Source organism: Balaenoptera borealis (genome assembly GCF_965194805.1).
Source record: "Balaenoptera borealis genome assembly, chromosome: 17".
Taxonomy (NCBI): domain Eukaryota; kingdom Metazoa; phylum Chordata; class Mammalia; order Artiodactyla; family Balaenopteridae; genus Balaenoptera; species Balaenoptera borealis.
This window is the reverse complement of record NC_138876.1, coordinates 74,337,178-74,364,207: the sequence shown is the minus strand read 5'-3', so window position 1 is coordinate 74,364,207 and position 27,030 is coordinate 74,337,178. Positions and strand designations below refer to the sequence as shown.

The 27,030-nt window shown below is 38.6% G+C and overlaps 1 protein-coding gene across 3 annotated transcripts in view; it reads left to right on the top strand.

The window, feature by feature from the left end:
• Positions 1-27,030, top strand: part of NKAIN3 (sodium/potassium transporting ATPase interacting 3) — a 510,304-nt gene that overhangs the window by 258,732 nt on the left and 224,542 nt on the right. For all 3 annotated transcript variants that reach the window (XM_082364733.1, XM_082364731.1, XM_082364732.1), the window contains exons 2-3: positions 9,274-9,411; positions 20,725-20,805. In XM_082364733.1, the coding sequence (XP_082220859.1) occupies positions 9,274-9,411; positions 20,725-20,805 (219 nt within the window). The remainder of the gene's footprint in view (positions 1-9,273; positions 9,412-20,724; positions 20,806-27,030) is intronic.

Here is a 27,030-nt window from a genome sequence, read left to right as displayed (position 1 = left end):
TGAAGAAGACAATAAAATGCAAGTTTAACACCAGAAACACCTCAATCATTGTCAGTGGTTTGCTGCACTGTCAGCATCTTTCCCAGGATACGGACAGCAACAGGACACTCAAGCAGCTGCTGCATAGTGAACTGAGGGTAGAAAGAGAAAGACAAAGAGAACCATCAAAAGAAAAATAGACAGTTGGAGTTCACCTACTTTAACACCATGAACTGATTATTACTTAAATGTCTATTGTACATTCTAATTTTTCAAGTGAGAATGTCTTCTTTATAGCATAAATACTTTGGCATGTTCAAGTTTTTTCCATATTAGTTTCCAAAGAAGAAACATTTAATTTCCTTCCCAAATGGAAAATCTAGTTCTTGCTGAAAAGGTATACTTTAAAGGAATTCTTTAGAGAAGGAATTTTGCAGGTGGTCTCTACTACAAATAAAAATGTGAAAAGGCCCTTAGAGAAACTTTCGTCCCATAACCTTCTCTCTGTCTTCTCATGCTGGGTTGCCATTTAAGTAAAACCTCCATGGGAGTCTTAAATGCCACAGCAAGCGTGTTCCTGCCAGCTGTTTGTATAGGTCACCCAGCCGAGGGGTTCAACTTTAGTGTTCTTGGATCCATTATGGCTCCACTGGAGGGTTGAAATTTAATCTTCAAAAACTGTTCTGTAACAAACTGGCACTTTGGGTTTTTGCTGAAATAGTTGCCTTCTTCCTGGCTTGAGCTATTCATGAACTGGAACTGCATTTTTTAAGGTCAGCTTCTGCTTGGCAAAGATGGAGGAGTTTGGCTGTAGGAGAATTTCTGGCAGGGGAAGGACACTTAGAAGCTGAATCAAATGATGTAATCACACCATTTAGAGATCAAGGGACATCTTCAAACAAATACTAACAGATTATTCCTTTCTGCCTAATTTTTGTGAAATTCTTACCCAGAGCATTGCTGACTCAGTATGAAAAAAGGAAGCAGAATGCTCTTTGCCCAGTTTCTTTGTGGAAGGTTCGTCTTACGTCTCTATCAGTGTCTGCGGGGCTAGCAAACAATATGAAAACCCCTCTCTTGACAAGAACCCGTTGGTAAAATGTAAGAATCTTTTTTCAGACTGTGTGCTGCCAAAGGAAATATTTTGAAAGTTTACTCAATTTTAAAAGCCTCATTTCCCTTAGTTAAACCCCACAGTTTGAAACTTTGTGTATTTAGTTAAGCTCACTGGGTTGATATGAGAACAGTAATTATTAAAATAATCCCTAACAGTGAGTAACCCAAAAGTTATTGTTAGGGGGCTTTAAGTTTCTTTCTAGGAAGCTTTTTGCCCAGTCCTTACCTATTATTTCAGTTACCCTGATTATATTTGGTTTAACCTAAATTGAAAAGCACTTGACCTTTTGTGCACATATCGACAGATAGAGAGGAGAAGGCTTCCGTACCTGAAAAGAAATCACTGATGACATTCTAATGATTGGATCAAAAGCATTTTAAAACTTTTTTGTTTGCCTCATTAGTCTTTCCACATTGAATTCATTGCTCATTACTTCAATAATATATATGTAAGATCTCACTTCCTAAAATGATCTGGTATCATGTGATTTTTGCAATGCCTGCCCCTCAAAGCAGACTCTGGGCTCTAGAGAGACCAAAAACTACAAATTCTCTTTCAATTAATTCTTCTTGAAAAAGTCAGAGTATCCTGAACTTGGTAATTATCAGTAGAGTGGCTTGAGAATAAAAACTTCTATATAAGTGCTGAGTATTGCTATTGATCATTAAGTATCACTAGACATAGCCCAAGTGATTATTGACATGAAAGCGACTTTATCTAGGCACGAGTAAGGACTTATTCATTATCTTTTTATTTCAAATAAGGTATTACTAGGATATATGATATATGCCCTAGTATATATACTGAAAATATTTATCTTTTTTTCTATTATGCCTTGTTGACAGAGCTTTATATAGAAACTTTTGTGGAGTTAGAGCTCTATTTATTTACATCACAATTCTAATACCTGTATCACAATTTTTGAATTATAATGCTACTTCAGTGAATTTTTCTGGAAAGAAATCTTCCTATGGATGCAGGAAGCTTTGAGAGAAGTTCTGGTGACTTTGGCAACGGAGTTGGACATAGCAGGAGCTGGAATCACACTATCTCAGATATGGTTTTCTGGGGCTGAGAGAGGGTTAGGGAAAGCTCTGCGCTCTTCCTCGACGGGTCAGGGCCTGGCTGAGATGTGTACACACCTCCACCACACATCAGGGTCCCATCCCTGAGAAAGGTAGAATTGAGAGGGCCGGAAATAACAACTGTGTGGTAGGCAGAATATTGGCCCCCAAAGATGTCCACGTCCTAATCACTGGATCCTATGAGTACATCTCCTTACATAGCAAAGGGGAATTAAGGTCACAGATGGAATTAAGTATTCAGCTGTGGATAAAATGGAGAGATTTTTCTGAATTATCCAGGAAAGCCCAACGTAATCAATCACAAGAGTCTTTATAAGTGGAAAAGGGAGGTAGACAAGAAGACACTAGAGGGATGGCAGCATGCGGACTTGACCCACAGTTGCTGGCTTTGAAGATGAAGGAAGAGGGCCAAGGAATGTGGGCAGCTTCTAGCAGCTGGAAAAGTCAAGGGAAGGAAATCTCCCTTGGAGACTTCAGAAGGAAGGTAGCCCTGCCTGCCAACACCTTGCTTTTAGTACAGCAAAACCCATTTTGTTTGGGCTTCTGAACTACAGAAGATAGTATACTTCTATAAGTTTGAGTAATTTGTTAGAGCATTCGAAGAGCAGCAGTAAACTAATATACAACTGTTAGCACTTATTGATCACCATCAAAAGTGCTTGACGTGCATATCCTGATATTTAACTGTAAGATTACTATTATCTACCTTTGATGAAGAAACTGAAGCTTGCCTAAGATAGCACAGAAACTAAGTTTCTGAAAGATGCAACTTGCCTCTTCTGACAGGCAGAGAGAGGGATTGCTCCACTTAGAAATTTAGGGGTAGGAGGAAGGAAGACTAAATCATGAAACATCCCACTATGTTTCCTATATTATTTCTATCTCTTGTGATGGAGCTTATTTCAGAATTAACCTGATTAAACAGTGTGCATTTTATTGCATGATTTCAGGGTAGTATGGTAGAAATAATATAGGATCAGGACATAAAGATGCTAGTCTGATCTCTGATACTAATTAGCTGATTGTTCTGAGCTTCTTCCTATAAAGATAATAATATTTATCTTGCTTTTTTAGCATCAAATTAGATGAATAAATATGGAAAAATGTAAGTGTTAAATAATGTCCCATTCATAGTATTACTATTCTTTTGGGCTTTAGAGCACTTCTTAAAATTCGGTAGCTTATTCTCTGACATACTAAGAAGTTGGTGAAATAGTTGTCATTCTACCAGTTGATATGACTCGATGCATGAAATACACTAAAGTACTTTCCCGAGTGGATTTGTAGTTCTTAAATGCCCTTCACATGCCTCTTTCAGCTCATCAGCCTCCATAAATCTGTCCATGAGCAGTGCAATATCTGTTCCTTTTTATTTTTTTTATTTTTTTATTTTTTTTTATTTTTATTTTTTGAGTTTCAAATCAGCTTTATTTTGCTGTGAGACAGAGTGGATTTCACTGGATCTGAATTTCCTCATCTATTAATGTGGGATGAGGTAGATTATATGTCTCATTCTTTAACTTAGCTCTGGATGAATTTCTAATTGAAATTAGAGGCCATAATCCATCAAAATAATTAGAAGACAGTTGGCTCAGGTGCTAGAGGTGACAAAACAAATTGCAAATAGATAATGAGGGTGAGCAAATATTTACACACAGGTAAATAAAATCTATAATTGTTCTGTATCTTGTTACCAGAGAGTCGATGTCCTAGAACACAGAGAAATTTCATAGTTCCAAGGACTTATAAACTTGAGACTAAGAAAAAAAATCTATAGGAAACTATTGTTAAAATATTCATTGTGGAAAACTATGTTTTGTCACTTAAAGACAGAAGTATTGTCAACAGGTTGACATATCAAATAAACCATGGTTAAGCAATTAACCATGAACTTACTAAGGTCTTATTATTATTATTATTTTTTTTTTTTTTTGCACACACACACACTGTATTTTATTTTTACAAGAGGTAAATAGACTGACACCAAGCATTGTACATGGATGACCACAACAAAAGCAACAATGATTGCAATTACCAAACATGAAACACACTCATACTCTGTCATAATATTGACATTCAGTCCAGTAATCCTCCACTGTAACAGCTCCTTTACTTTGCAGTGAAAATTGATTTGTATGTTCTTTGCCTCTGAGCCCTTGTGGGAAACCTTCCTTGGTATGTTACCCACAGCTCCTTATTTCTTCAAAAAATAGTTAGCACCACAACATGTGATTGTTTTTTGATTTCCAAAAATTGTTTACATGACCAAGTAGCTTATATCCTCATGATTGAATTGTAAGGGTAGGAAATGCCCATTCAATTTCCTTGAAATACAGGGACTCAAAATATATAGACAGAATTCAAGAAGCCTTTTCTGATGTTCTGGAGACAATTGCTGAGTAAAGCTAATTCAAGGAACAAACTTCAACAATCGCACTTGGCATCAAGGAAAATACTCCTCCTCCAAACCCTATGGTTCCACCTTCCCCAGCTACATATGCACTCGTGGTCATTCAGGCCACTGGAGAGGGTCTGTTAGACTTGATTAGTTAGACTTTATTCATTTCACTAACTGATTGGTTACTGGTTTCACTGGAATAATAGACTTTGCCTTCTAACACTGCTAGCAAAAATAGTACAAAACCCTGCAGAAACTGTGAAGCCCTTAACACAATTGCTATCTTTACTGGATAAACCAAATCATGAACAAGCCATATCTAGAATTCCTGGATCCATCGAAGTCTGTGAACATCCTAAGTCTTGGTTGTCTCTGTCTATAGACAAGAGAAACTTCTCTAAAATAGCACCTGCTTTAATGTAGTGGTAAATCTGCAAGTTATTAGGACTTTTTGTGACACATCTCTATAAGTAGGCTCCTGATACAAATGCTACTGGTCCTTCTGTTTATTTTTTTAGAGCCATGAAAAAATATTCACAAATTATGGCTTAAAATACAAGATCGTAATTTGGCCTAGGCCGGGTCTATGAACACAGAAGTTTGGCATCATCAACCTCAAGCATGAAAAGTCCACTGGGATTGAGTAGCTATGAGATTCTAGAGCAAACGAAGCAAGGATGATGGTGGCAGAGCTGAGGGCTACACGGACTTTCCAGGCATAAAGAAACCTCCTCTAATACCCAAAGGTTATTTGAAATGACCTGGGATGTATCAATTTAGCCAATAGGAATGTTAGAGCTTTTAAATTCCCTCTTTAAGGAAAGATTCAGTCCTTCATGGTTATAAAATACTTACCTCATGAATTCCTAGAGTAGAGGTTATATAGAAGAGAGTATCAGTCACACAGTATGCTTTAATTTCACAGTCTTTTAGGAAACCATGGTTTGATCAAATACTTCCCCACGATTCCACTAACATGAGTAACCCTGTTTTGATCTTTTTTAATTGTGTCCAATTCTAGTGAGCAGAGAAAAGTCCCAGGGGAATGGAAGGAAAAGGCAGCTCACCGTGAAGTTCAACCTCCAAGAGTACTCACTTCTTAGGAATGAGCATTCTTATCCAACTTTTGTTTGGACAGAAGCATATTGTGTAGATCCAACCTAGGTAAATGCCCAGGAAAGTGTTTGGTCACCTGGAGTTTTTATAGCTCTTTAATTAAGTGTAAATAAATTTTCACAATTTATAATAATTATGAGCTTTTAGGCAAAACACTGTGTGAAGCATTAAACATAATCTATGCATCGATAAGAAAGTTACTGCATTTTAAAGGTGCCCCTCTTTGTCTCTATCTATGTTGGTTGGCATAATAAGGAAATAGGGACACTTCTTGAGCTGTTGGGAGTATGTGTGGTTAATATAGGATGTAGTTAATGATTCATAGATTTATAGGAAGTATTTTCACCTTGGAGCCTGATAAAAGGAAATGCCTGACCCTCCAGGAGGAATTTGAGAACACCCGCCCTTCCCCTTGCCATACTCACGAATTTATATAGAGCATTCAGTCTCTCCCAAGTCCTGTTAGATATACTTTATATGGTCAGATTATACTTACATTTTGTTCCATAATCATAATGAAGACTTCCAAGCTTTCTACAATTGGATTCTGAAAGCTACAAGCCAATAAGCAACATTCCCATTATAATGAGTGTGGGATAATTTTCATGCAGCCCAAGTATGATCTAGGGTTACATTTCTCTCCTTACAGTTCCAGTATTGCCATCCCATGCCACTCAGGGAGAATGTTTCAATGACTTCTTCAAATTTACCTTCAAAGTCATGCCCAATTTTAATTTTGTTAGTATTTTTGAACCATACTTTCCTTGCATCAATGATTTGGTCTCCTCCCTCCCTACCTTCCTTCCTTCCTTCCTTCTTCTCCCTTCTACTCTTCCTTTTTATTAAGATTCTGTTTGCCTTCGTTTTTTAACTTGTTAGGAAAAGATACATATTCTTTTCCATCATATTCTTATAACTCCCAGAGTCTTACCTACTTGACCTTTTACTTAGAAATGATCCTATTGTTCTTTAGGCCACTGCTTCCTGTTCTGTTTTAAACTGGTGACAGGTTAATTTTGCTTTCTCTGAGTGTCTCCTTGCCTTTTTGTTTTCTTGAACTCTCTCCCTTTATTTAAACCTCATGTTCTTCCAATGTCTCGTTCATTCTCTTCTTTGCTATGGCATCTCCGCAGAGCCCTCCATCCTCTGCTTTCATCTGGACCGGATGTTTCCTTTTGCTACTGCATCACACATTTGATCACTGCCTTTCACTGCTCTCCTGAATTAGAACCACTGTTTTCTAGGTGCCATATTCAGTGGTGTAGAGATAAATATTTTACCATAGGCTCTCATAACAAATAAACAAGACCTTGTGTTTTTTTAGCATTTCCTGATGTCCATGTTGTAAATATAATGGCCAATGTCAAGTTCCCAAAACTTGAAGCCACTGACTGTGGAGTTGGAAAGAGATGTACCTGATTCATGCTCCCCGGCCAGCTGCAGCAGCTTGAGCACATCACTGATGAGACCATTTTGACAAGAGATGTTTTTAAAATATATTCATGCTTTTTTTTTGAGTTAACAAAGCAACCTGGTTATTATTTAATTCCATTCTGTGGCTCTGGGTCATCATTATTAATATCAAGCTCTAAGGCAAAAAGTGGTATCGCTAATGATGACATTGAGAGAGAATATATTTGCCTCTAAACTAAATGACTTAATAGCTGAAAGTGGAAATTAGATAAAGTAATTAATACCAAATGCAGTGGTACTTTGTTTACTTTTGAAGGGCCTTTTGTCATCGTTAGCTGACTTTTTAAAATACAGTACTCAAATCTAGCTTTCATGGTTTGTACAGTTGTTTTAGCTGCCTCTCGCCTCATCCTTGATATGGTCTCTTCCCCGTCTGTTTGTTGTTTGTTTATGGCCTTTTATTTGTGCTTTTATTTCAAGTCACTATAAATCCATTTTAAGTTATCAGAGAATGAATATCAATAAGTAGAGAGACGGGGTGTCTCCAATAAAGAATGCAGATTTTCTGATCAGTGGTGTTAATTCGGCTTCCCTTTCATTGTGTGTGTTTTCTTTAATATCATAAAAGAGAAGGCTATCCATGCATCTTCTGACAGAAAAGAAAATGGGTTTTTCTCTCTTTGAAAAGTTCACTTTAAAGGTTTCTGTGATGCACGACAGCTTTAAAATAGGGTTGCTTTTCAGGATGAATTGCCCGCAGCTGCTCTTCAGGATCTTTTGGGGTTTTTTTCTGAGCACATCCATCCTGTTGCACATAAAAAACTGCATATGTACATCACTGATGGGCCAATAAACAAAATGCTGCGTTTTTAGGGGAAGGTTCCTGGGAACTAATTAGAGTCACGAGCAGAGAGAAACAGGGGGTTGAAAACACCGTGCTGCTTCTTACCTTGCTCTGATTATTTGGTGTTTTAGCCATTTCTGTGCATCTTCCATTTAGTGAGTGCAGGGAATGGTGACAAATCACCTGATGATCAGGAAATACCCATGAAATGAATGTGGTTCGGAGTGGTTGTCTTTAGGTATTTGCTCGTTTCTCTTCTCCACCACAGCTTACTGAAGGTGAATCTAAACCAAGGTAAATTCAGCTTACTGGATAGAGGACATTTCTTTATGTCCAAGGAAATTAAAGCTATTCAGGCATACACCTGCCACATAACTAGAAAAATACCTAGGATACCATTTTCATTTCAAATCTGCAGTTTCTTTTGCTGGCAGTATGGTTAATCGTGGGATCATTTTCTTAGAAATACTATTTTATCAAAGTAAATGTAGAAAAATGCTTGAAACGTGTAAGATTTGTGTCCAAATACAGCAGGTAAAATCATAAAATTTTTAGATATAAAATGCAATAAATATCATTTGTACATGGTAATGACATTGTTGGCATTCACTGGACTATATAAAATTCATTTAATATATTATCTCAATAAAATATGGTTCAAAGGAACTATGTAACTCTAGTTTTAGATCAGGACTACAGTAAATAAGTAAGCTCATTTTGAAGAAGGAGTTATTATCATTAATGTAAGTAAGTAAGTAAGCCCAGAGTAAATAAATAAGCTTCATTTTGAAAAAGTGGTTAGTCATTATAATCAATGACAATCTAAAGAAAGGAAAAAAAAAAAAACAGAAGATTTGATAGTTCATGTTTCACACAGGAAGGCACAGATGGGTAGTTTTTGTTATTGTTTTTGTTTTTTTCCAAAATAATAATAGTCCTAGCATTGCAAGCCTGGAGTTACTGTTCCAAGTAGGTTATACTAAGCCAATAATTTACTAAAAATAACGATAAGTTAATATGATAAAATATGATATCATAAACTGTTGCCTGGATTTGCTACTATAGAAAATGATTTCAGGAGTATATCTCTAGCTCTCCAAGTCTATGAACACTTGAAGTCATAATACTCAAAGTTATCTTAGTATATTTTCTGAGAGAAGTTGCGTAAAGTACATGAAATGGGCACCACAATCTTAGTGATGATGGTGTCCATTACTGCAATTCAAATTGACTGCAGCCTTCTCCAACTGTGAAACCAAGATTAAAATGGTCTGCTGGTGCTTGGATTAGATGTTCATGGGCTCTCTCTGCTTTGTTGCAGCTCTCAGCATTAGAGAGGCAGATCTTTGACTTCCTCGGCTTCCAATGGGCGCCCATCCTTGGAAATTTTCTACATATAATAGTCGTCATATTGGGTTTGTTTGGAACCATTCAGTACAGACCTCGATATATCGTGGTGGTAAGTCTTATTGTTACCATGTCTTTTCATATAAACACTGCAAAACTGTTAGGAGAAGAAGGAAATCATTTTAGTTGTTCCCTTTGATATAACGTGGCTCGGCCATTCTGGCCTTCATTACTGAATTCTGTTGAGAGATGATTACCTGTGAGAAAGAAGAAGACTCTGAATATTTACAATGAAAGCAAAGCAACGTGACTGTAAGCGTGAGATGCATAGTGAGACTCACAGTGTAATTGAAATCAAGTTTCACAAGGAAATTTAAGATGTGGTTTGGATGGAGTAGGACTGGTTGTGGTCTTGATGTTAGATGAGATATAAATGTACATTAACTATCATGTCAGTGGCATATGTCACTAACCCTAAAAAGCAAACCGATGTAGCCATACTGTTTACTAACTGATAGCAATAATACAATTTAATTTTAATGGACATAGGACATTACAAATGCATGTGCATTTGTTTAGTACTCACTCTTTAAGGTATTGCATACTGTGTATTACTGAACATTTCTCCACTTTGGTAAGATAAATTAGAAACATAAATCCATACTCCAAACTATGACATACATAGTCAACACACCCTCCATTGTAGGGAAATTTAATAAGGGATATTCTGTGCTCCACAATTGACTGGAAGTTATTTCCAGTAATAGATTTCTTTAATGTAAAAAGAGGGGAATATTTTGGGCTACATGTATAAGAAGGTTGTCAGACATACCAAGCATGTATAAGGAGTTGTAATGAGGGATGACATACTCTAAAATGCTCATTGAGCCTGAATAAATATACAATGTTCAGTAGAATTAGTGAATATTTTCTTGTAATGCGATGATTGCCTCACTAGAAGAAAACTATAGACTTAAAAATATGCCATCTTTCCATTTTGGTTTAATCCAGTCACACCTATCAAAAAGAAAAAAGTTATAAATTTTTCTACAAGTGCCTCAATTCTCTCTTTACATCTCAAAATTGGCTTTTGGGTATCTTTCATCATCTCACACAGAGGTGAGGGTAACCAGCCCACAGCACAGACTCTGCCCTCAAAATTGCTGCTCCAGGCACATTGGAACATTTCTGTCACTCAGCTGACTGCAGGGGCTAAACAATCCCTGCTTTACTCTTCTTCCCTGAAAGATAGCCTCTGCTAAGTCACTGGGTGATCTACGAAAAAGGTGTTTCACAGAGATGGACTTGCAGCTCAAGAGACTTTAATCTGCATAATAGCAAACTATTATTGGATTCTATGTTCTAGTTTGTTGCTATGAACACAGAGCACTTTGACTTAGTACAGACTTGTCATCGTATGAGGTTGTTTTCTGCTGAGGCACAAAGTGCTAGGTGGCTGTGAAGCCAGTGTCTTCTATGGGATGAAGCTGTCTGTGCACGTTAGTGACGTATCTAGTCCTACTGCTTTCACCCTCTCAGTATTAGCTCCACACACTCTTCACGCAGCTCCTGCCTTGGTTGAGGCTTTGCAGTCTCTTTCCTGCACGTGGACTTCCTGCTTGCCTTCGGCTTCCTCCCTGTTAATGTGTCCCTTGCACTTTTTCTAAATCACTGGCTTAAAACCCTTCACTAACTTGTAGCAGGATAAAATCTAAGAATATTCTGGGCTGCCCCACCTGACCAAACTCGTCTCACAATCCCTACTTCCTTCCTTCCTTTCTCCCCCTCCTTCTTCCCCGATATCTGTTTTTTCTTAACTTTCTTCCATCCGTTTTTCTTTTACATATTCATTCCTATTTATTGGGTTTCTACGCTGTATGTGGCATTGTGTTCAGTGCGGGGAACAAGGTGAACAAATACAGACAGATGTGTTTTCTGTCCTCCTGGGTACTTACCTTACAGTCTAGGGAGGGCAAGTGGGTTTTATCAGATAATCATTCACATAAACGTTAAAGTGCAACTGTCACAAGTGTTAAAAAGGAGCACGTTGTGCCAGTAGATGTATAATGGAGAGATCCCTCTGAGCCTGCAGAAGACGTATAACGGAGAGATCCCTCTGAGCCTGCAGAAGACGTATAACGGAGGGATCCCTCTGAGCCTGCAGAAGACGTATAACGGAGAGATCCCTCTGAGCCTGCAGAAGGTGTATAATGGAGAGACCCCTCTGAGCCTGCAGAAGACGTATAATGGAGAGATCCCTCTGAGCCTGCAGAAGACGTATAACAGAGGGATCCCTCTGAGCCTGCAGAAGACGTATAACGGAGAGATCCCTCTGAGCCTGCAGAAGGTGTATTATGGAGAGACCCCTCTGAGCCTGCAGAAGATGTATAATGGAGAGATCCCTCTGAGCCTGCAGAAGACGTATAACGGAGAGATCCCTCTGAGCCTGCAGAAGGTGTATAACGGAGAGACCCCTCTGAGCCTGCAGAAGACGTATAATGGAGAGATCCCTCTGAGCCTGCAGAAGACGTATAACGGAGGGATCCCTCTGAGCCTGCAGAAGGTGTATAATGGAGAGACCCCTCTGAGCCTGCAGAAGATGTATAACGGAGGGATCCCCCGGAGCCTGCAGAAGACGTATAACGGAGAGATCCCTCTGAGCCTGCAGAAGGTGTATAATGGAGAGATCCCTCTGAGCCTGCAGAAGGTGTATAATGGAGAGATCTCTCTGAGCCTGCAGAAGACGTATAACGGAGGGATCCCTCTGAGCCTGCAGAAGACGTATAATGGAGAGATCCCTCTGAGCCTGCAGAAGGTGTATAATGGAGAGACCCCTCTGAGCCTGCAGAAGACGTATAACGGAGAGATCCCTCTGAGCCTGCAGAAGGTGTATAATGGAGAGATCCCTCTGAGCCTGCAGAAGACGTATAACGGAGGGATCCCTCTGAGCCTGCAGAAGACGTATAACGGAGAGATCCCTCTGAGCCTGCGGAAGGTGTATAATGGAGAGACCCCTCTGAGCCTGCAGAAGATGTATAATGGAGAGATCCCTCTGAGCCTGCAGAAGACGTATAACGGAGGGATCCCTCTGAGCCTGCAGAAGGTGTATAATGGAGAGATCCCTCTGATCCTGCAGAAGATGTATAATGGAGGGATCCCTCGGAGCCTGCAGAAGATGTATAATGGAGAGATCCCTCTGATCCTGCAGAAGATGTATAATGGAGGGATCGCTCTGAGCCTGCAGAAGGTGTATAATGGAGGGATCCCTCGGAGCCTGCAGAAGACGTATAATGGAGAGATCCCTCTGATCCTGCAGAAGATGTATAATGGAGGGATCGCTCTGAGCCTGCAGAAGACGTATAACAGAGGGATCCCCCGGAGCCTGCAGAAGACGTATAACGGAGGGATCCCTCTGAGCCTGCAGAAGACGTATAACGGAGGGATCCCTCTGAGCCTGCAGAAGACGTATAACGGAGGGATCCCTCTGAGCCTGCAGAAGACGTATAACGGAGGGATCCCCCGGAGCCTGCAGAAGACGTATAACGGAGGGATCGCTCTGAGCCTGCAGAAGATGTATAATGGAGGGATCCCTCTGAGCCTGCAGAAGACGTATAACGGAGGGATCCCTCTGAGCCTGCAGAAGACGTATAACGGAGGGATCCCTCTGAGCCTGCAGAAGACGTATAACGGAGAGATCCCTCTGAGCCTGCAGAAGACGTATAACGGAGGGATCCCTCTGAGCCTGCAGAAGACGTATAACGGAGAGATCCCTCTGAGCCTGCAGAAGACGTATAACGGAGGGATCCCTCTGAGCCTGCAGAAGACGTATAACGGAGGGATCCCTCTGAGCCTGCAGAAGACGTATAACGGAGGGATCCCTCTGAGCCTGCAGAAGATGTATAACGGAGGGATCCCTCTGAGCCTGCAGAAGACGTATAACGGAGGGATCCCTCTGAGCCTGCAGAAGACGTATAACGGAGGGATCCCTCTGAGCCTGCAGAAGACGTATAACGGAGGGATCCCTCTGAGCCTGCAGAAGACGTATAACGGAGGGATCCCTCTGAGCCTGCAGAAGACGTATAACGGAGGGATCCCTCTGAGCCTGCAGAAGACGTATAACGGAGGGATCCCTCTGAGCCTGCAGAAGACGTATAACGGAGGGATCCCTCTGAGCCTGCAGAAGACGTATAACGGAGGGATCCCTCTGAGCCTGCAGAAGACGTATAACGGAGGGATCCCTCTGAGCCTGCAGAAGACGTATAACGGAGGGATCCCTCTGAGCCTGCAGAAGACGTATAACGGAGGGATCCCTCTGAGCCTGCAGAAGACGTATAACGGAGGGATCCCTCTGAGCCTGCAGAAGACGTATAACGGAGGGATCCCTCTGAGCCTGCAGAAGACGTATAACGGAGGGATCCCTCTGAGCCTGCAGAAGACGTATAACGGAGGGATCCCTCTGAGCCTGCAGAAGACGTATAACGGAGGGATCCCTCTGAGCCTGCAGAAGATGTATAATGGAGGGATCGCTGTGAGCCTGCAGAAGATGTTTAATGGAGGGATCCCTCTGAGCCTGCAGGCGTGACTGTGGAGCTGAGATCTGCAGTGTGAGTGTGAGTTCACCAGGGTAGAGGGGACCGAAGGGGGTTCTGGGCAGGAAGCACCACGGGGCACACAGTAGGATGTCGATAGCAGTAGGTCCCATTCCCTCGCTAATCATTCACTGAAGACCTGCTCTCCTGTGCCAGGGTGGGGTAAACAGCAGAGAATGTACATGAACTCACTGTGGAGGAGGGAGAAGGTTCAGATTCCTGGGCTCTCGGGAAGTGATGAAATGACAGAGGAAGAGGAACGGGAAAAACGAGGGGCAGAGGCCTGGAGAGAGCCGGGCGAACTGCAGAGACCTGGGAGAGCAGAGGGTTTGTGCTCTGCAGCGTCGGGAACCCTCCTCTCTACGTGCTGCTCCAGCCTCCGGCTCTCATAGCCTCGCCCAGTGTTTGTGCTGACGGGCTAGCAACAGCCCTCACCCCTCGTGCTCACTTCCTTCCAGGCACTTTAGCAGTTAATCACCCCCTGCTCCTCTGTCTCTGTGTCTTGAGCATGTTTTATAATCTGTTCACATTTATGTCTCCCCAACTAGGCAAAGAGTTCTTTGCGAACACGCAATGTCATAGGTGCTCAATAAATACCTATTCTTTTTCCCATCTAGTTCCCTGCCGGTTCCTAGCGTCCTCTTGCGATAGGAATAGGACTGGGGTCACTTCTTTGTCTGGTATCTTTTCCTCACTTCCTTCTCTCGCTTCTCCCTCCTGCATGTTGAAGGAGGAAGATTTGGGTCTTTCAGAATCTTCAAAGAAAAATGTCTGTAAGACAAACAATCTACGTTTTTGCTCCTCTTGATTTTCTCTTGGTGTGTATGCCAGCCAAATCCCTATTGTTTTATTTACTCTCTCATTGAAGACCCTCTCCCAGGAAGGGGAGAGAAAGGAAACAGTGAATTGTCAGGAAAGCTCTCCATGCCAACATGTCATTTGGTTTAATCTTCACAAATGTCCTATGGGTGTGTATTAGTATCCCTAATTTTACAGATAAGGCAAGAGTTAAGGAAAGGTTAAGTGACTTACCCAAGGAACCCAGATAGTAGATGGCAGAAATGGATGCTATTGTTAGGATTATGGAGTCGCTTTATCACGATCTATGCTCTGCTTCCACCGTCACATTCCAGATGATATGCTGCCATTGTCAATGTAAGATTTGACATTGGAAATGATCCTGCCTTACCTCCTCAGCTGATCATAGAATGTTGTTACCTATGTGGGATTCCAGATTAACTCTTATTCTAACATGGGTACAGAGTATCTATTTGGGAGAAATGCTGAAGAATCATTAGTCAATGAGTATGGGAAGTCTGTTCACAAAGGGTGCCTTTAATGGGAGGACTATCAGGGGTGCCTACTTATGGGGAAAGTGGCTACTCCACGTTACCTTTATCACACCACCACTAGTAGCTCATCCCCGAGTTGTTTTCATGACTACTTTGGTTCGAAGCCACAGTTGGTGGTCTCCAGGCCACCAATTAATTAATTCCGATTAATTCTGGTATGAAAAAGCCTGGAAATGAATATGGCCTATGTCACACTAATCAAGGGATGCCTCAAAGGCACTCACTTCTCAACGGCAGTGAGAGGAGACCTGGGTCCAAAATCCATACTAACTTCTCACTGAGCGGGAAAGGGATTTCTGACGGCAGGAGATTTTTCTCTCGAACTTGGCCTCCATTATTGGCTGAAACAGTCACCAGCAGTGCCAATTCAATGTAATCCAGTTCAAGCTAGCAGACATTTTGGAGCACCAAGACACAGAGGGTAAGGTCCTGCCATTTCTTAAAGCAAACAGGGTTTATCACGGCCGAATTTAAAGAATTGATCACCCTTATGAAAATGGTTAAGGTAAAGGGGCACGTAGAGCAAGCTCTCCAGTGTCTACAGGCAAATTTCAGACTCCTTAGGGTGGAAGTCAGAGCTTATAAAAACTGCTCTTGACTTATCTCTCTCGCATCCCCTGCCCTCCCCTCCTTCCCACCTCGTGCTGACTGATTCGTGTTTTCCAAAGACCACGTGCTGTTTCTTGCCTCCTTGGTTTGTATGCACTGCGCCTGCTCCCTGGATCACCCTATTCTCCTTACCCATTTGGAAAAATCTTAATAATTCTTCAACTGAATAGTCACCTTTAAGAGCCTTCTCTGGCCATGCCCCCTCCAGGCTAAGTGCCTCTTCCTCTCTGCACCCATAGATCCTGGTGACTCTATCCTATCTCTCTACACGGTTGCCATCCTTGCTTCCAGGCCCGTGTCATCTCATTCAACAGTGTCCTCCTGTATATGTATACGTATGGCTGATTCACTTTGCTGTGCACTAGAGACTAACACAGCATTGTAAATCAACTACACTCCAATAAAAATTTACAAAAAATCAGTGTCCTCCTGGCAGGCAGACGGTGCCCGTCCATGGCTGTATTCTAAGTTATCCTGATGTGCATGGGCCTTTAAAGATGCTTAATACTTGATTAAACAAATAATAAATTAATTAAAGGTTATTGGATGAAATTATTGTACTGGATGGACTAGACAGTGATTTCTTATCTCAGAACATGGCAACAATAGTTCTGCAAAAGAAGCTGGCCTTACTGTCTTGCTTCTTTCAATCTGAACACCAGGATTTATAAGATAAAGTAGTATGTGCTGCTCTGCCTGCACCTACCATTAGCTGACTTATTCCTCGACTAATTTTTTTCCTAATAAATATAACATTGTGGGCCCCTGACACTGTCTTGAGGAGGTCCCATTGCAAAGACTGTTAGAAAAATTCACCCAAATCACAAAATGAAAGAGAGATAATTCCCCTTTAGTTACCATCACTGCTGAGAAGGTACAATTTACTATTTCTACATTTATTTTTAGAACATAAAACCAACTTTGTCATATGGTACTCTTTCACTGATTAAAATTTATTTTAGCTAAGGTACAAGGTGGGATATATACATTAGGGATGCCAAGTGGAATCATAGCATTTGAATGCACTTTTGTGTTTCCTTGGCTGTCATATTTAACAGTCATAAAAAGTACTGTTCTGGAATCAGCTGTTTACTGCTGTCTGCTTTGCTCCTACGTCAACTATTTTAAAATCTTACTTACGAACTCTAGAAAGAGATTCTGCTCTACAATTATTGAAATCTTTATTATTTCATGGATAATAATTTAATCAAGTGGTTTTACATTAATTTAAATGCAGAAATATTAGCTAACTTGACAGTTTTTGAATAAAGATTAACATTGGAATTAAAAGTAACTCAAAGCTTCCTTTAGAAATTAAAAAAAGAAAGCCAAGTAAGTATGCTAGGCCCATAAGTTAGTTATTTGGACTTTTATACAAATGTCCACATCCAAAGAACTGCAACTTGCTTTCATTTGAATTGTTATACTGGGAAATATCCCTACTATGTCATCATAAATCTCCCTCCAGAGTTACTGCTCAACATGGCAGTTAAGAGTGTTAGGTTTCCATTCAGTGGTCTCAGATTTATTTCCCCCTGGACATGAATACTAAACTCCAGAAACTATTAGAACAATGAGTGAGCAAGGAACCTACATTTTTTTTGAGTGAATCTAACATATTGAGTATAATATTGTATCTGATTGATACACACGGGAATGAATGAATGAATGAATGGCCTTCCTGGTAACTGGAAAACAAACAAGCTCAGGACGTAAAAATAATTTATGTTATGGACTAATTGCTCAATGAGAAAGGAATAGGCTGGGAGACTGCTAAAGTTCATTTCAATTAAAAAATGCTGAAATATCTTCATAAAACTATGCAATATCCAGGAAGCCACAGAGAACACATAGATGTTTTTCCATCTTTATGGGCATTGTCTAATTAAATTAGGATTTAAAATATGTGTACTGAACATAAGCAAAGTAGGATAGATAAATAGGTTGATAGATTATATTTAGATAGATAGATGATGGGTAAATAGATGGATAGATAATTATACAGAGTGATTTTTTTTTTTTACTTTGAGAAGTTAAGTCTTCTATACTTCAAGTATATCTATGTGGCTCTCTGAGCTTGTAGGCGTACTCCAAGATAACCAAAAGGTATTTGTTAAAAATATAGTTTATCTCTTTTTTAAATTCTAGTTTCAATTGCATTATAAGTAAATTAACCCACATCAAAAAGAAGAGAGGGAAGATAGCCAGTGTCTTATACCATATATGGTTCTAATACTTTCTGCCTCTGCAAAATTCCTTTGGATGTGTTATTCGTGTTGCTAGAAATCCTTTCCTCTTACCTCTGTGTGCAGACTTGAGTCTCAGGTGCACATTGAGGTATATGGTCTCCATCTCATAACAATCCAAAATTCAGCCATACAGGTATTCTTTGTTCTCAACAAACCAGTGTATTAGAATAAAGAAACTTACAATATTGCTTTTTAAAAAACTATGTATTTATATAACGCACGACACATTAATAGCAAAATACAAAAGAAATCATTTCAAAAACATAACCAGTTATAGAATATATATGAATGAATGAATTTTTGGTAAACTGGTAATCTGGTGAATTGGTTATTTGATAAATTGCAGAATTTGGGGAAGTGTTAACTTGCAAATTAATCTGTAGTCCTTTTCCTAAGATATTTTAAAATGAAGACTCTCATGTAATGCCCAAGCACCCCAGCTCTGGAGTCAAACTGCCAGAGTGCCTATCCCAACTCTGACACTAACTACGTGGTGATCCGATGATTTCCTCTCTACCTTGGTATTAATGTGATGGCTAAATGACTTAATCTGTGTAAAGTGCTTAATCACAGTACCAGGAACGTAGAAAGCAGCGGAGTAACTCTTGTTAGGAATTTCGGAGCTGACAGTTGGAATCTACTCAGCCTGATCATTTTATCTTTGAATGTTTGAAAGTGACATCAGTAGTACAACTTGTGAGGGATCAGAATACACTTCAATCACTAAGTTTGTGCTATGATTTTAAGTAGAATTTTTTATTATGTATTTTTTATAGCTGTGAGTTGATTTACTTTTCTAAAAGAATACTTATGGGTTTAGGCTTGCAGTCCTAATAATTAAGAATCATGTGGTTTTACAGTTAATTCAGTTCATTTTCTTACTTTAGTCTTGCTTTATTTTATGTCCTTCCCTTTACCTTTATCACTGGCTTTTTCCTCCTGAATTAGTGGTCTGCACTACTCTGTCACTCAAGTATACCCATAATTATATTTATTTAGAATGAAAAATATCAGATACCAGATGCCATCTGATTAGCAACATCTTTAAAATGTGTTGTGGTTATTGTGACTTTATCAGTTTGCAAAAAGTATACATTGAGAATGTAGATTAGCTATTTTCAATATTCATGGGAATATTTTGTGGTTCAGAAAAATGCATTTCAGTGCATTTGGTGCACTTTTAAGGAAACATCTAAACCCACTCACACTAGAAGACTTTGCCAGCAGAAGGTATCAGGTCAACAATATCGGCAATGACCAAAAGCCTAAATATATATTTTAACTTATGTTAACTTTTTAACATATTTTCCAGCTCCTCTAAATTTCCAGTGATTTTGGAGCCTTAACTCATTATTATAAATGCATTATTCTTTTAAAAAATCATAAATGACAAAGATGCAAAATGTAAATTGAATTTTAGAAAACGTTTAAAAGCTTCTGATAAGGTTTGTAAGATCATGACTATTTTATACAGTGTTTAAAATTCATAAGTCTATTATTTGGCAGAGCATAGAAGAAGCTAATAAGTTATTTCAATATTTATCTTAATTTAACAATAGCTAATAAGTTATTTCAACATTTATCTTAATTTAACAATAGAAAGCAATAATTTAATTAGTATGCCTGTTTAAGAAGTTACGAATTCATAGATTTTTGCAGTACAATAAAATGAATGAGCAAACCATTGTATTTGATCTGCTCATTGTGTTGCCATGGTAAGTTCCATCCTGAGTCATCCAAGCTGTCCTATATGTCAGTTTTCCAGACCTCAGTGTCTTTGTCTGCCTAAGAAAGTGACTGGATGAATAGAGCCCTAAGACCTCTCTATTGATGAGTCTTGATCTAAGGCTACCTTAATTCAGTCTGACTAATACTCTTGAGGAAGGCGTTTCCTAATACATAATACATTAATAAAACCAATTAATCAATAAGGCTGGCACGTTTACAGTTTTTTGGTTGTGATTGGAAGGTATTTTCCCATTATGGAAATATGTTGCTTATTTGCTCACTCTTAATCCTACTTATTAATAAGTAGGATTTACTTATTAATCCTACCATAATTAGAACTTGTGTGCTTTTAAAAAATATTTTACATAATCATAGTATATTCTATAATTATATTAGGGGCATACACTCCACTCAATAAAATAGTCCAACAGTTGAAAGGTTGTTAATTTTACTCCGTACATCCATTTTCAAACATGATCCTCATTCAGGGATATGGAAGTGAAGGGTTTTGACTAACATTCCTAAACCCTTGATGACTTATTATTATAACTAAAAGATAGCTAGCTAGCTAGCTAGCTAGCTAGACCCCAGAAAATTTGCATAATTGTGTCCCTTGGAAAAGCTGGTAGTCAGAAAACAAATCAAATCAGTGCTTGGATTTAACTTGCATCTGCAAGCCAGCAAAGCACTGTAAAAATAAATCTAGTTTTATTGGCATCTACTTAAAGCAGTAGAAACTATTGGATTTTTAATTTCTAGAGATCTTAGGGGACCACATAAGGAGCATTCTTTTCCAGAAGACACACTTATTGACATTTTTATTATCGATTTATTTAGTATGCGTGCCTTTCATCTCCACATTTTTCTTCTCTTTCTTCCCCCAACCCTTTCTTTCCAGTATACAGTATGGACTGCCCTCTGGGTCACCTGGAATGTGTTCATTATCTGCTTCTATTTGGAAGTAGGTGGGCTCTCTAAGGTAAGTCCATCATGCTTTTAAAGTACACTTTTAAAAAGAATACACTAATAAATAATCTAAGTAACATTACAAATGGAATACTAATATATATGTGTATACAGTAATCTAAGCAACATTACAAATGGAATACTAAGTATATATAGTAATCTAAGCAACATTACAAATGGGATACTAATCAAAAAAGAGTTTGGATACCATTAGAAAGAATAACCTTGGGAACATGTTAATACAATGAAACTCTGAAACAATGGCCTTATGATTTAGTTTGTTAAGCTGTCATGGAACTCAGCTACCAGTGTATCCTCATGTCCAGTTTAAAAAGGCCTAATGTCCCAGTGACCACAGCCCCATATGTTAAGTGAAAAATGGCTTTGAACATTCTTGTGTTTAAAATGGGAAAAGGGATTGACTAAGATGTAAACGTAACAAACATGAATAGCAAATTGCTATCTTTGCTTGAATATTAATTCTGGAAAAATAAAGTTTGTCAGAGAAGGAAATCCTCATTACAGTAAATGGAGCATACGTTTACTGACAACTAAATACATCAGTGCAGTGATCCCTATTGTGAAATCCTGATCAGAAAAGAATTGTCTTGATGCAACATGATACAAATATTATTTCTGTCTGTCTAGAACTCATGTCAACAAAACACATAATTTTCATTATGACTCTTGCAGAATCATCTTTTGATTACCATCCAAATGGAAGAGCATCTTGGGTTAAGTTTCTAGTTATGTTTCTTAAGCATTATTCTCATAAACCAGCACAGTTCCCACTTGAAATCGTAGAGAAGAAACCTAACAGTATAATTACAAAAAGAATAAGAAAGCTGTAATCTATCTTTTCGATTTCTTGTTATCGACTATATTTGTGCAAACATTCTATTGTTGTATGATAGTCTCAAATTTTCTTTAAGTAGCATTTGTGGTTTAGATCTTAGAAAATTTGCCTTGACCAACACAGAGACTTTTAGAATTGTTAGGCTCCGCTGAAGTCCATACGCTAACAAAGAATTTTTGATTTAGCCAAGCAGCAAATATCCCTGAAGGGTTTTCTCCAGAACCTCCAGAGGTGGTTACTCTTTGTTCTACACTATAATAACTTTATAATTAGAACTTGTCATCATTTTCTCACATTGGCAAATGTATTCAGGAACCAGAAATGACATTTCTGAGTTACATGCAAATGCACCAACATCTACCTTTACCTCTACCTAATTTCTAAGACAGAAGAAAGTACTTAAATCAGTGCCCAGTGATTATCTGTAACATGCAGATTATAAAGTAATTTTAAAATGCAATTTTATGAATAAAATAGTTATGGATAATAAGTTAAGCATAGCATTTTTCAACCCATAACATTTTGTAACTCATGATTTGATTGGTCAATTTAAGTCATACTTTTATTTCACTGGGTGGAAATCATCTTTTATCTCTTTCTCTGTTAATTGGTTTGGAATAAATTAGACCAGAGGAAATTTGTTCCATGGAATTGGCATCATAGTGTGTTGAAAGAGGACTGAATTTCAAATCATAAGTCTTGGATTCAAATCTTGTCTTTAATACTTATAAACTATGGGCCCTTAGGCAAAGCACTGAACCCTGAAAGTCTCTGTGAAATATAAAAACAGGACCAGCTTCACCAATAAAGATAGTAATCAGTGTTTGTTTGGTGTTTCGCATTGTTACCGAATATGGTAACTCAGGTAAGCTGCAAAATAATCCTGTGATGTGATTTTTTAAAATTTTTAAAAACTATAATAATAGTAGCATTGATTTGTTCCCCAAAGGCTGATTTCCGTCCACGGCTCAAGGTGACCTTTGTGAACTGTTTCTTGTAACTGCTTTTCTAATATCAATGTGCATGTCAAGGATTTTTTTTTTCCTCGTTTCTTTGGGTTCAAGGTTAAAAAAAATGGGTATAGTGGTCCCAGTTACTCATTTCATTACCCGTTTAAATGCCATTAAGCAGTCAACCAAGTATTCTAGATCATAAATAGGATAGATGACTCCAAAAGGAGCATCCTAAAGATTTTCTGTTGGTCTCTATTTACTGTGTCAAAGGCTGGTAACCTCTCCCTGGCTAGCCACAGGTAAGCCTCAATTCCAGCCTGTAGGGAATCTATTCTGAAAACTAGCGCAGAGTTAAGGACCCTTGATAAACCCAAGCACCTCTGCCATTTTTTTCCAGGTTGTACCCCATTTCATAAGATATTCCTTGTCCACATGTGTTAGTTTACATACTAACTTTCTAGAGCCCTCTATCTCCTGTTAGTTCATGAAGCCATTTCTTGGAATTACCCACTTGGATAGATTAATAGAAGCCTTCCTCTACTTTGATTTTTGCCCAAAAGGTCCATTCTAAAATGGTGAATCTTTCTCAAAAGACCGGATTCAGATTAATTTCCACAACATCTCTATGGATTCGGGTGTTATTCCAATGACAGGCAGTACTGAGCCATTCTCGTTAACTAACAGTGTACTCGCCTGGCCACGAGCAATCATACGTCTGGCCTATTATGGGGACTCTTGATCACAACCTTCAGATTTTCCCCTTTGCTGTTATCTGCCCATCAGCTTGGCATCATACTTTTGTCACTGTGGTCTTGAAGGTCTTGATTCTCCCCAGAACTTCCAGAACTTGAAGGAAATGGGAATGTGTGCATGTGTGGTGAGGTTGAGGATGACTGTGGGTAGGTGACCAAAAGTGCCTGCAGTTGCATAATCTACTGGAGCCTCAGTTTCCTTTTCTGCAAAGTGAGGAAGAGCACAGCACTAGTTTTATTGGATTGTTGAAAGAATTAAGTAAGATGATTCATACAAAGAACTTAGAAAGGATCTTGGCATATTGTGAGGTTTCAGTAAAAAGTGATTTTTATAATTGCCGATCAACATCATCATCTTTATTATTATTGAGAAATTAACAGACGTCATGGTCCTCATTCTGCAAACCTGTGGTACGTATATTTATTACTATGCAAGAGCTGTAAAAGGGAAGAAAATGTGGGACTGAGTGACTTGTTTAAAAAGTATGTAACAGTCCCTTGTGATAGGACCTCAGATCTGCATATTAACTTCACAGCTGTAACACGATTAATTAAACCCTTTCCTTCAACATGTAAATAGCGTTTTTGAAATTCTTCTGCAGCTAGATTCTCCTGCTGTCCCTCCTGCTCCCCTTGGAAGGGGACTTTATGCATCTTTGGAGGCACTAAGACTGTTTTTCATGCTGTACTTTAAGATCACCAAGGGTACAATTAATAAGTTATTGCTGCTTCTTTGGAAGTCCCAAGACTTGAAATCATTTTTTTCTTCCTAGGAATCCATTCAGAATGTAAATATGAAAACCCAACTCATTTGCTACATTTAAAGATACTGAAAGACAAGTTATGTTGAGAACTCAAGTTGTACTTGTTTTTAATCCCTCCAAAATTAAGCTGATGCCTTATGGCATCTTTTTGATTACTCCAAATGGTAGAAACTTTACGCTAATATTTCTTCTAATTGACTTTTCCTGAGAGATGTATGGAACTTACACATTACTGATCCTAGAGAATTTTCAGTGTGTCACATTTTCCTAGGATTCTGACTGTGTGTGACGGTGCATGAGCATAATTTAGACATAAAAAATGAATGTATAGAAATTCTCTGTAGACTTATATTAATCATGAGCTTTGATCAGGGGTTTTCTAAAACTTAGGCAGGAAGCCTGGGAGGGAAATGGACTAACCCTTCCTGATTTCTCCTCTGTACTGGCGTTCACGTTGCCTTCGCACAAAAGGGAAACTACCTATATTTGTTTCTCTATATCATGTCTTAATGACTGCGATTTTTCATAGTACCTGATTTGTGGGTATTTTGATTCTTAAAGAAATCTAATTGATACAGCCACTATGGAGAACAGTATGGAAGTTCCTTAAAAAACTAAAAATAGAACTACCATATGACCCAGCAATTCCACTACTGGGCATATACCCTGAGAAAACCAGAATTCAAAAAGACACATGCACCCCAATGTTCATTGCAGCACTATTTACAATAGCCAGGACATGGAAGCAACCTAAGTGCCCATCGACAGATGAATGGATAAAGAAGATGTGGCACATATATACAGTGGAATATTACTCAGCCATAAAAGAAACAAAATTGAGTTATTTGTAGTGAGGTGGATGGACCTAGACTCTGTCATACAGAATGAAGTGAGTCAGAAGGAGAAAAACAAATACTGTATGCTAACACATATATATGGAATCTAAAAAAATGAAATAAAATAAAATGGTTCTGAAGAACCTAGGGGCAGGATAGGAATAAAAATGCAGACATAGAGAATGGACTTGAGGACACGGGGAGGGGGAAGGGTAAGCTGGGATGAAGTGAGAGAGTGGCATGGACATATACACACTACCAAATGTAAAATAGATAGCTAGTGGGAAGAAGCTGCATAGCACAGGGAGATCAGCTCGGTGCTTTGTGACCACCTAGAGGGGTGGGATGGGGAGGGTGGGAGGGAGGCTCAAGAGGGAGGGGATATGGGGATATATGTATACATACAGCTGATTCACTTTGTTGTATAGCAGAAACTAACAACATGGTAAAGCAACTATACTCCAATAAAGATGTGAAAAAAAAGAAAGAAATTTAAGCCATTTCCCCAAACGGCAATAATAGCACTTTCTTATCCTCTTTTGACTTAAATCATCACCATTCACTCACAAGGGTTCTCTTCTCTTGTGAGACTCTTCAGTTGAATATTTCGTCTGAGCAGTCTGGCAGGGTCAATGAGATCATTCTTCTTTTTCAAGGCTCATTCTTGTTACCTAGCCTGAGTTGTCCCTCTGTACTTACTAGGAAAAATCTCTTTCTTGATCAAGATTCATTTTCCTTCAAGGTTGGATTCTTCCACTAACTTTGGCTTTGGGCAGGCACTTTCAAGTAGGAAACGTTTAGGCAATTCAGAGTTCCGTGCAGAAGTTATTGCATAGGAAACAGAACTCCCAATCCCCTTCAGCTGCTTACAATCCATCCATTATTCTTAATAAACATTCTAAATATTTTTATGTTTCAAAGAATTCTTTTTCTGTGGGCAGTTTCAAACTAAATAAGTGATGCATAGTGCATTTCTTTCTTTACATAAATACAACTTGCTGAATCTAGCAATGAGTATTAAACTTGCATTTATCCTTTCCTTTTGATGATATTTTCCTCAGACATTTTTTAGAAAGAACCTTGAAATGTGATGTTTATGGAGGGCTGAAGCTAGGATACAAAATGTCTGTATTTGAAAATAATGTATCAGCAAATGATATAGGAGTAGCCTCCAAGAAACCAAGCAAAACTATGCCTACTTTTGAAACTACAAGAATGATATCCTTTTTACTGTATCATGAGGTAAATAGCATATCTGTATCAATGAGAATCTTTGGAAAAATGCTTAAACTTTCAGTTCACTGGAATAACAAAATATTTTATGTTCTGAACTAATATATTAGTATATATTTATCCTGCTATCCTGAAAGAATGCTTTTGTCTGTAATATTGACTGAGGGAATGGGAGATTGGAGGTGATGGTGGACATCTAGCCAGTTATTAAAGATTTATAAAGGAAGAACCATCACAATCTGCTTCTGGGCATTAAATCGAAATGAGACCCAAAAGCTTGCAAATGTTTATTGTTTCCTACACAGTCCTTTACCTAAGTGATGCAATTATGTTCTTTTATTAAAAAAAAAAAAGTAGCAAAGCTGTGTAAATATAGTTATGCATTCCTTATTCCAAAGGACTTAAACTATACTTTTCCCCTTGGCTTTGGTCTAAGTGAACATAACTTCTGAAAATAGCATCTTCAGTGTTCTTTGTATGGTAAGATAATTGTTTTCCCTGTAGCTTCTTTTCCACAGTAAAGAAAATTATAAGCACATTTAAACTCAGTATTATATTTTCATAGATTTCATCAAATACAAACATTTTGAAAACCTTTGCTTAAAAAATCCAATTTGCTGCTACGTTATAGTCCAATGACATACAGAAACCACAGTGAACTCAGTAATTGCTGTGGCCTGGGTGGTGTTTGGAGTTTTTAATCACAAGTTTGTGTGATAATCTTATGTCCTTCTGTAGAGGTTCAAATAGTTTTTTCAAAAGAGCAAATGGATATTATTCGATCAACAGTAACTCTATTGCTGCAGAATGAGAGTCATTGAACAAAGCCAATGCAAATGTAATT